This window comes from Haliotis rubra, unplaced genomic scaffold (genome assembly GCF_003918875.1).
Source record: "Haliotis rubra isolate DU_JTF1 unplaced genomic scaffold, ASM391887v1 Scf413, whole genome shotgun sequence".
NCBI classification, from domain to species: domain Eukaryota; kingdom Metazoa; phylum Mollusca; class Gastropoda; order Lepetellida; family Haliotidae; genus Haliotis; species Haliotis rubra.
The window spans coordinates 280870-292753 of NW_025767095.1; the positions used below are offsets into that span (position 1 = coordinate 280870).

Below are 11884 nucleotides of genomic sequence, written 5' to 3' on the forward strand. Positions count from 1 at the left end.
TAGGAAAATGGAAATTTTAAGTTACATGGGAGAAATAGACTTTGGAGCAAAAGCAAGTTTTAAGAGTTTGCTTTTATTGTGATTGAAATTATATTTCAAAGCTTAACCACGTAGAAAGATTTTTTAGTCCCGACTTAGGGCATTAGTATAATTTGGCTGTAGTGGCATTTAAGTTCAGGTCCAAATCGTTTTTGGTCATGTGTACTTTTTCTCGACATTATTGTATCAGTTTATGTCTTCATATACATTGTACACATTCATTCGTCATGTTCCTATTTCTAGTGCGAAGGTATTCTCCCAAAGAAATCGCACCTGTATTTTTTTCTAAAATATTTCAAAGCCGCACATATATCTTTTTGAAGACGATCCAACCTATTTTCAAAAGATCTATTTTTAGGGACCGTTCATAATTAATGGCTACGGGAGGCTGATGGTGGTTGTTTTATGGAGAAGCATGCAAAATATGAAAGAACCCCCTAAAATCTATGTACAAATTAAGTTTACAAATTTACGTGATTGATCAGGTTGGGTTTTTTTTGTCTGACTGTTGTACAATATACTAGTACTGTTGTACTATATACTGTTGTACAATATACTGTTGTACAATATACTGTTGTACTATATACTGTTGTACAATATACTGTTGTACTATATACTGTTGTACAATATACTGTTGTACAATATACTGTTGTACAATATATACTGTTGTACAATATACTGTTGTACTATATATTGTACTGTTGTATACTGTTGTAATATACTGTTGTACTATATACTGTTGTACAATATACTGTTGTACTATACCATACTGTTGTACAATATATACTGTTGTACTGTTGTACATATACTATATACTGTTGTACAAATATACTGTTGTACAATATACTGTTGTACAATATACTGTTGTACTATATACTGTTGTACTATATACTGTTGTACTATATACTGTTGTACTATATACTGTTGTACAATATACTGTTGTACAATATACTGTTGTACTATATACTGTTGTACTATATACTGTTGTACAATATACTGTTGTACAATATACTGTTGTACAATATACTGTTGTACAATATACTGTTGTGCAATATACTGTTGTACTATATACTGTTGTACAATATACTGTTGTACAATATACTGTTGTACAATATACTGTTGTACTATATACTGTTGTACAATATACTGTTGTACAATATACTGTTGTACTATATACTGTTGTACAATATACTGTTGTACAATATACTAGTACTGTTGTACAATATACGCCTGTAGTTTCAGCGACAGAAGACATATAGACTGTCACAAAATGCCGAAGAAGCTAACATGTAGTCAGTCCCACATTTATTCCCGTGAAAGGTGACGTCATCAACACCTGGGTCATTTCCACGTCTCCCGTTCCTAATGATAGTTATAGTGAACAGGGCATACACATGACAGATGTACACAATCTGTTTATAACTTTGTAACATGAAAACATTCCACCTTGAAGGAAACAGTCATCACTGTCGCTGATTCCAATCTTTCCAAACACAGACATCCGATGTTCATAGTAAGCCATGGCAAACCGAACTAAATGATATATATTAAATATGAATATACGTCTATAAAAGTACTTACGGTACTTACAGTGTAGTTTACGTGATGGACGGGCACATGCAATAGGGGTCACGTGGTGGGCGTGTACATGTATATACAGTGGGGATCACGTGAAGGCTTATGTATTCACCTTAACTCGACTCTAATGATTTTTTTTTCACCCAGATACCAGGAATCTTGCCACCTTAACCCTTGTGTATGATTAATGGCAATAAAGTCAGCCATTGTTTCCTGCTAAACGCTGACCGACATGCAACAACTACAACCAGCCACCATGCATTGGGAGATAGGAAGCCGTGGTCTGTGATCTCCAGCACTGTTGTCTGGGGCGACTCACTACCACAGACACAGGCCGTTTGTATCGGTCAAACCACCTGCGTCACGTGATCCTGTGACCTCGTAGAACGGCATTGTGTTAGATTACACGAGTTCCAGGTCGTTCAGTCGCTTCGCAGCGGAGGATGTGGAACGTTGTCTTTATTGCTGCCGTTCTTGGATGGGTCACGTGTACCCTAGCGGTCACCCCCCACATTCTGCCCCCTCTGGTCCAAACAGGGCCAGAAGCAGCACTTATTATTGCCCCAGGGGCGTATCTGAAGGGAGAAGTGTATGAACCGTTAGGTAAGTTGGCATCCATCTGTGTGTACAGCGGAACTATATAACACATCCTGTTTGTATTTTTCTAGCTTTATCAATTGATGCAGATGCAAAAATATAATCTTAAAAATATGCGTTGATATACTTTGAATGAATAAATGAATGGTGTTTAACGCCGCAGTGAACAATATTCCTGTCTGATGGCATAGCTCTGTGAACTCTGCAATTAGCCGAGTTTGGACCAGACAATCAAGTGATTGACATGATGAGAATCGATCCAAGCCGTTTACGACAAGCATGCGTTGCTCAAGACCAATTCAGACCCGGATGTTCCGGGGATCACAAGGAAGGAGAAGTTTGGTGTGGGTGTCGGAGTCAATACACGATGTGTTGTATGTGTTCCAGGAACTAAGATCCAGCAGTCGACAGACCTGAAACTCTGGGTCGTCCTTCTCGGGGAGTTCATCGATGACCTTCCAAATCCAGTAGAGCTGCCCAAGGGCATAGCAAACGCTACTGCGCAGCTCCGGAAGCGCGGGATGACGTCTGATAACATATTCCTGGCTGGTCACAGTTTAGGAGGTAAAATCGCAGACGCTAGAACATATCCCACTGAAAGAGCAGTAATGACCTCTCTATTGGTTAGCCTTAACCTCAGTCAACTTGACCAAATTGTTATCTACTTGCCTTACATCGTCTTACCTAGCTATCGGTCGTTTTGCTTTACTTTCGGTGTACAGCTCTCACTACCAATCTGCTTACCCTACACGAAGAACTATATTACTAAGGCCATGTTCTCGGTTCATAATGAATTATTTTAATATTTTAATCTTTGGACGAACAGACTATTTATGTTCACGTTTTTATCTCGACCACAATTGGTTGTTTACCAAAGAATACCAGAGACAGTACTCTGCTGACACAGTTCAGGTGACAGTACTCTGCTGACAGACCTCAGGTGACAGTACTCTGCTGACAGACCTCAGGTGACAGTACTCTGCTGACACAGTTCAGGTGACAGTATTCAGGTGACAGTACTCTGCTGACAGACCTCAGGTGACAGTACTCTGCTGACACAGTTCAGGTGACAGTACTCTGCTGACACAGTTCAGCAATACATCCGTGTGTGTGGCGTTTTGCCAGGTGTCTTTGTGGGCGAGTATGGGAAGTCTCATGCGCAAGAGTTAAAGGGCATCTTGCTGCTGGCGTCTTACCTCACCAAGGGGAATCCCCTGTCCCAGTATCCTGTTCCTGTCCTCACCATCTCCGGCGACCTGGACGGCATGACACGCATTACCAGGATCGCCGACACCTTCCAGTGAGTAATTGCTAACCGTTTAGATTTTAACACTATGTACTTTACTGCGTCACAATGCCAACACACAATGGTTTCTTGTAGATTTCATGTGCAAATACAAAAGTAGTGTCCCTTGACTGTAACAGGTTCCCTTGATATTAATTCTGAACCTATACCCTAGTATCAGCAAAATTATGCTTACAACCTGCCACACCACTTAAGGATTTCGAATCAGGCATAATCTAGTTTTTGAAACGTTCGCTCGTCCCGGGTCCGACTCACAACATGTGAAACCGTTCCTGATGCCCCGGCTTGAATGTTGCCAAAAGCATGCTCACTCACTCACTCCCTCCCTCACTAACTCACTCCCATGGACCATAATCTGTAATCGGGTGATGTAGCTGAAATGTTGAAAGGGCAGACTCTTGTGTAATAGAAAACCTCCTTGTGTTGATATCTCAGGCAAATGAGAAGCCGCTGAACTGAGACACATGAACACTTTGTTAGAGGATATCTAGTATCACATAAAAAAGAGATTGTGTGGTTGTCCGTAGGCAGCTAAAAGGCGACGTCGCCAACAACGCCAGCGCCATGTACCGCACCCCCGTCATCGTCATGTCTGGAATAAACCACGGCCAGTTCGCATCTGGTAAAATGACCCCAAGCGTCCTACAGAAGGACCTTGACCCGGAAGTGAACCTGACGACTGCGCATGAGGTCATAGCTCGGCACTGTAACGATTTTATGGTGGCGACGTTGAGGCAACCAACAAGTGAGGTGACGACTGCTCAGAAGGCCTTGACCGAGGCGTACAAGAACACCGGCGTTATCACGGAGGTAGGGCTGTTGGCTTAGATCAATCACAATACGACTGTATTCACTCATCTATATTCTAAGTAAAAACACTATATTTCTTGGATCTAGACATCTTTCAGATGTATTGCACCCAATACATCAACTGCACCCAGCCATCTCGGCATATTAAATAGCTTTTGTGTGGTCGAGGTTATATTGTTGGTGTGAAACGAAGGTGGATAGTTCTCCGTTGCTAGATACTGCGTTTTCGCTTCCAGCCTCTGATTCAGATGAAGGCATTGGACGAGAATGACCACCTGGTGTCCGGATGGAGCATCCAGGCGCAGAAGATCCTTGCTGACAATGTGGTGTCCAATCTCGAGGTGATTGTTACTTATACTAACCTGTGTTTTTTACAACGAGTAGCCTGTGTATACAAACACGGTTTAACTGTGTATACAAACACGGGTTAACTGTGTATACAAACACGGGTTAACTGTGTATACAAACACGGGTTAACTGTGTGTAGAAACACGGGCCTGACCAGGTGAGCTACAACACCCGTACATACGTGTGCGGATCCTGTTACCAGCACACGTGTTTTATAACACAACATGCCTGACAAACCAGTGGCTACTGACATGAAAGACTGTCTGGGCATGGCGACATTCAGGCCAAGCGCCCGGTAGGCGACTCTCACCGAAGAAGACCTAGTTTTTCACACTCACATAAAACCTAGTACTTCACACTCAAAGAAAACCTAATACTTCACATCCATACCTTATACTTCACACCCACAGAAGAACCAAAACTTCACATCAGCAGAACACCTAGTACGTTATGTTTCAGGTTTTCTCTGTATTTTCACTAGTTTGGTTTCTCTGTGTTTCCTGTGATGATCTCCGTCTAGTAACAACCAGACTGTGTTTGTAAAGGTGGTCAATAGTGTCTATGACTACACGGAGTTCGGCCTGTCGAAACCAAAGATTAACAAGACCGGATCCGGTGAAGTAACTGTAGCTACGTACACCTACGTGGACGTCCCTTCCAACCCCATGGACATCTCCACGAATCTTGACTCGCCCCTACAGCTCGAGGTGAAGATGAAATCACGTGAAGCAATAGCTGGAGCAGCGACCTCTGGTGGCAGATCTGTTACAGACTCCCCCGGAAGTTGCAGGGATATTAACGAGGTACTGCTGAACACCAGGTGTCCACCGATTCAGTTGATGATTTAAACATATTTGTTTCCAATGAAAGGAAGCGGATTGGTAAACAAGCATAAGCTTATATAAATACCGCTCCGGGATACAAAACATCTCAGTAATATGACATTAGTGTTGATGCTTCCGTGTAGCATGATGATAAGATAAACTTCTTCTTAATATGATACTGAGGTTGTAACGCCATAGTAATATGATACTGAGGTTGTAACGTCACAGAGGTTGTAACGTCATATAATATGATACTGAGGTTGTAACGTCACAGTAATATGATACTGAGGTTGTAACGTCATAGTAATATGATACTGAGGTTGTAACATCTCACTAATAAGACATTAAGACGTGTACGTTAACAGCATGATAACCACGTTGTAACGTCTCGGTAATATGAGAGTAATATCGTGATGTCTCTGCCAACAGGCCGCGCTGAAACTGGCGGTTAGTTCTTCCTCCCTCCAAGCACAGTCTCGGTATCGGACACGAGCTGTGCGACCGGTGGTCTTGAAGAACGACACAAGTATGAAGACCGGAATGGAATGGTTGCCAAGTAAACTTCAGCTGACACAAACGGATCGGGCCCTGGAAGTGACTTCCTCCTCCCTGATAACGCCCGTGGATTTTATTATTTCCTCACTGGCCGGGATGTTCTACTGCAAGCTGCTGTCGCCGTATCGCGCCATGGAGTGGATCTATGTGGACTCTCTCAGGAACCATACTCTCTGATGTCGCTGTCGTTCTGTGATGTCGATCAATCAATGTACGGACCAGAGACACATCCCGCCAGTGTTGCAGCATGGTTGCAGCTAACACCGTGTACCACCACCACCACCACCGTGTACCACCACCACCACCACCGTGTACCACCACCACCACCGTGTACCACCATCACTTCATGCATAACTGACATTTGTCTCTCAGTGTGGTCTCAATACAACAACAAGGGTGTGCTTCATCTTTTATGTCTGTTAGCTTTATAGTGATTTCTACATTGTTTCATTAAAATCCTTCATTGTAACTACTCAAGCGCTATCCATTTTTCGTTATTATTTTTAATAAAGGTGGATGTTGTTAAGTTTATATTTCTTCAAACCATCAGGAGTCAGTGTCTCCTACTGAAGTACGGACAGTGAAGATTCACCGCCCAGACATTGCTGGAATATTGTTAAAAGCGGCGTAAAACCATACTCACTCACACAAATGTCGCAGTAACGTCAGCACAACGTGAAACCCAGTGTGGCCACCAGACAGAGATATTAATGTACAGGTTGCGAGGTTGGAGGCAATAATTAGAATAATTCCACGTAAATGGCGCTGAACTCCATGCATGCATCAACGGTTACAAATCATTTGACTGATATAAAGACCCCTCTCTGATCTACTACGATCGATATAGATCTATGAACCATATCGAATGTCTCAGAAATGCCAACCAAAGAATCCACAAACTTTACCGTTTTTCTTCAGAAGGTTGTTAATAACAAATTCAAAGATGTATATATTATCCATACAAGAGCAACCCCGCCGGAAACCAGCCTGGGGTTGTGAAACGTTTTTTCTCAAAAAATCACCCCAAAGCTTCACTGCAGTCTAAACGTCCTAATGTAATGAAATGTTCATAAGAATACAAGTGCGCATGAGGGGATATTCATTGCCATGACAACGGGGGGAGAAAGAGGAGGTATCATTTGCGCATGAATCCTGTGGCGTTTTGAGGATACGATGCATGTGTCAACCAAGTCAACAAGCCTGACCACCCGATCCCCTTAGTCGACCTTTACGACAAGCATGGGTTGTTGAAGTCTAATTCCAACCCGGATCAGGCTCGTTGACTTGGCTGACACGTGTCATCGTATTCTAATTGCGTAGGTCGATGATCATGATGTTAATCACTGGATTGTCTGGTCCAGACTCGAATATTTCCAGACCGTCGTCTTATAGCTGAATATTGCTGAGTGCGGTGTAAAACAACAAACGAACCAAAGGTGCAGTCTCACGTGCTTCATAGTCTCGCATGTATGCCTCGCAGGAATCATAGTGTATTATATTTCTCACCTGCATCCTAGTCTCACGTGCATCATAATCTTGATTACATCCTAGTCTCACGTGCATCATAATCTTGATTACATCCTAATCTCACGTCCATCATAATATCGAGTACATCCAAGTCTCACGTGCATCATATTCTCGAGTACATTCGAGTTTCACACGCACCACAGACTCACGTGCATCATAATCTCGATTACACCTTAGTCTCACATGCATCATAGTCTCGAGTGTATCATAGCCCTCACCTGCATTTTGATATCGCGTACATTATAGAATCACGTGCAAAATTTTCTTACATGCACCATAGTCTCACGTGCACTTTTTACACCAAGGGCATCATAATCATATGTGCATACATTGTCACATGAATCATAATCTCACATGCACCATAGTCCCACGTGCACCTAGATAACAATGCATCATAGTCTCAAGTCCCCAGTAGTCTGGCTTGTATCCTAGTCTCGCATGTCATAGTCTCATGTCCCCCGTAGTCTGGCTTGTATCCTAGTCTCGCATGTCATAATCTCATGTCCCCGTAGTCTGGCTTGTATCCTAGTCTCGCATGTCATAGTCTCATGTCCCCGTAGTCTGGCTTGTATCCTAGTCTCGCATGTCATAGTCTCATGTCCCCCGTAGTCTGGCTTGTATCCTAGTCTCGCATGTCATAATCTCATGTCCCCGTAGTCTGGCTTGTATCCTAGTCTCGCATGTCATAGTCTCATGTCCCCGTAGTCTGGCATGTATCCTAGTCTCGCATGTCATAGTCTCATGTCCCCAATGTCATAGTCTCCGTGGTCTGGCTTGTATCCTAGTCTCGTGATGTCATAGTCTCATCCCCGTAGTCTGGCTTGTATCCTAGTCTCAAGTATGTCATAGTCTCATGTCCCCGTAGTCTGGCTTGTATCCTAGTCTCGCATGTCATAGTCTCAAATCCCCCGTAGTCTGGCTTGTATCCTAGTCTCGCATGTCATAGTCTCATGTCCCCCGTAGTCTGGCTTGTATCCTAGTCTCGCATGTCATAGTCTCATGTCCCCCGTAGTCTGGCTTGTATCCTAGTCTCGCATGTCATAGTCTCATGTCCCCCGTAGTCTGGCTTGTATCCTAGTCTCGCATGTCATAGTCTCATGTCCCCCGTAGTCTGGCTTGTATCCTAGTCTCGCATGTCATAGTCTCATGTCCCCCGTAGTCTGGCTTGTATCCTAGTCTCGCATGTCATAGCCTCATGTCCCCCGTAGTCTGGCTTGTATCCTAGTCTCGCATGTCATAGTCTCATGTCCCCCGTAGTCTGGCTTGTATCCTAGTCTCGCATGTCATAATCTCATGTCCCCTGTAGTCTGGCTTGTATCCTAGTCTCTGCATGTCATAGTCTCATGTCCCCCGTAGTCTGGCTTGTATCCTAGTCTCGCATGTCATAGTCTCATGTCCCCCGTAGTCTGGCTTGTATCCTAGTCTCGCATGTCATAATCTCACGTGCACCTGGATAACAATGCATCATAGTCTCAAGTCCCCCGTAGTCTGGCTTGTATCCTAGTCTCGCATGTCATAGTCTCATGTCCCCCGTAGTCTGGCTTGTATCCTAGTCTCGCATGTCATAGTCTCATGTCCCCCCTTGTATCCTAGTAGTCTGGCTTGTATCCTAGTCTCGCATGTCATAGTCTCATGTCTCTGGCTTGTCCCCGTAGTCTGGCTTGTATCCTAGTCTCGCATGTCATAGTCTCATGTCCCCCGTAGTCTGGCTTGTATCCTAGTCTCGCATGTCATAGCCTCATGTCCCCCGTAGTCTGGCTTGTATCCTAGTCTCGCATGTCATAGTCTCATGTCCCCCGTAGTCTGGCTTGTATCCTAGTCTCTCGCATGTCATAGTCTCATGTCCCCGTAGTCTGGCTTGTATCCTAGTCTCTGCATGTCATAGTCTCATGTCCCCGTAGTCTGGCTTGTATCCTAGTCTCGCATGTCATAGTCTCATGTCCCCCGTAGTCTGGCTTGTATCCTAGTCTCGCATGTCATAGTCTCATGTCCCCGTAGTCTGGCTTGTATCCTAGTCTCGCATGTCATAGTCTCATGTCCCCGTAGTCTGGCTTGTATCCTAGTCTCTGCATGTCATAGTCTCATGTCCCCGTAGTCTGGCTTGTATCCTAGTCTCTCATGTCATAGCCTCATGTCCCCCGTAGTCTGGCTTGTATCCTAGTCTCGCATGTCATAGTCTCATGTGCCCCGTAGTCTGGCTTGTATCCTAGTCTCGCATGTCATAATCTCATGTCCCCCGTAGTCTGGCTTGTATCCTAGTCTCGCATGTCATAGTCTCATGTCCCCCGTAGTCTGGCTTGTATCCTAGTCTCGCATGTCATAGTCTCATGTCCCCCGTAGTCTGGCTTGTATCCTAGTCTCGCATGTCATAGTCTCATGTCCCCCGTAGTCTGGGATGTATCCTAGTCTCGCATGTCATAGTCTCATGTCCCCTGTAGTCTGGCTTGTATCCTAGTCTCTGCATGTCATAGTCTCATGTCCCCGTAGTCTGGCATGTATCTTAGTCTCCATGCATGTCATAGTCTCATGTCCCCGTAGTCTGGCTTGTATCCTAGTCTCGCATGTCTTAGTCTCATGTGCCCCGTAGTCTGGCTTGTATCCTAGTCTCGCATGTCATAATCTCATGTCCCCCGTAGTCTGGCTTGTATCCTAGTCTCGCATGTCATAGTCTCATGTCCCCCCCTGTAGTCTGGCTTGTATCCTAGTCTCGCATGTCATAGTCTCATGTCCCCGTGTGTGTGGCATGTATCCTAGTCTCATGTCATAGTCTCATGTCCCCGTAGTCTGGCTTGTATCCTAGTCTCACATGTCATAGTCTCATGTCCCCCGTAGTCTGGCATGTATCCTAGTCTCGCATGTCATAGCCTCATGTCCCCCGTAGTCTGGCTTGTATCCTAGTCTCGCATGTCATAGTCTCATGTCCCCCGTAGTCTGGCTTGTATCTTAGTCTCGCATGTCATAGTCTCATGTCCCCCGTAGTCTGGCTTGTATCCTAGTCTCGCATGTCATAGTCTCATGTCCCCGTAGTCTGGCTTGTATCCTAGTCTCGCATGTCATAATCTCATGTCCCCGTAGTCTGGCTTGTATCCTAGTCTCGCATGTCATAGTCTCATGTCCCCCGTAGTCTGGCTTGTATCCTAGTCTCGCATGTCATAGTCTCATGTCCCCCGTAGTCTGGCTTGTATCCTAGTCTCGCATGTCATAGTCTCATGTCCCCCGTAGTCTGGCATGTATCCTAGTCTCGCATGTCATAGTCTCATGTCCCCGTAGTCTGGCTTGTATCCTAGTCTCGCATCGCATGTCATAATCTCATGTCCCCGTAGTCTGGCTTGTATCCTAGTCTCGCATGTCATAGTCTCATGTCCCCCGTAGTCTGGCTTGTATCCTAGTCTCGCATGTCATAGTCTCATGTCCCCTGTAGTCTGGCTTGTATCCTAGTCTCGCATGTCATAGTCTCATGTCCCCCATAGTCTGGTTTGTATCCTAGTCTCGCATGTCATAGTCTCATGTCCCCCGTAGTCTGGCATGTATCCTAGTCTCGCATGTCATAGTCTCATGTCCCCCGTAGTCTGGCTTGTATCCTAGTGTCGCATGTCATAGTCTCATGTCCCCCGTAGTCTGGCTTGTATCCTAGTCTCGCATGTCATAGTCTCATGTCCCCCGTAGTCTGGCTTGTATCCTAGTCTCGCATGTCATAGTCTCATGTCCCCGTGGTCTGATGCTTGTATGTCCCCGTAGTCTGGCTTGTATCCTAGTCTCGCATGTCATAGTCTCATGTCCCCCGTAGTCTGGCTTGTATCCTAGTCTCGCATGTCATAGTCTCATGTCCCCCGTAGTCTGGCTTGTATCCTAGTGTCGCATGTCATAGCCTGCGCATGTCCCCCGTAGTCTGGCTTGTATCTTAGTCTCGCATGTCATAGCCTCGCATGTCATAGTCTCACATGCATCATAATCTCACGTGCACTATGGTGCAAGCCTAGTTTGTAAGTAAGTAAGTTTGATTCATATCGTCTTAATCCGATAATACACTCTCAGTTATAGGCTTGACTAACATTATATATCTGGAATGATAAACATTTCACGCAAAAATATTTAATTGAAAGCGGTCATTTTAAAAAACTTAAGGAATTAAGGCATGCCAAAGTATAATAAAACAGGCTGAGAGTTTTCGGATATTTTTGTGCCAGGATGATCAGCTGATCAGATAGAGTGCTATGTGTTCCCGGTACACTCAGACAACAGTGCCAATCTAGGACGAAAGTCATGTTGTAACCTCTGCCAGATTCCAGTTTCCCAGCCT

At 44.6% G+C, this 11884-nt stretch overlaps 1 protein-coding gene across 1 annotated transcript; it reads left to right on the forward strand.

Annotated features, from left to right (window-relative positions):
* Positions 1 to 1883: 1883 nt before the first annotated feature.
* Positions 1884 to 6542, forward strand: LOC124288147. Its single transcript, XM_046724719.1, has 7 exons — positions 1884 to 2220; positions 2602 to 2778; positions 3340 to 3514; positions 4048 to 4330; positions 4567 to 4671; positions 5224 to 5481; positions 5932 to 6542. Exons 1-7 carry the CDS (start codon positions 2061 to 2063, stop codon positions 6232 to 6234), a joined length of 1461 nt encoding a protein of 486 aa, XP_046580675.1. The 5' UTR covers positions 1884 to 2060; the 3' UTR covers positions 6235 to 6542.
* Positions 6543 to 11884: the final 5342 nt, after the last annotated feature.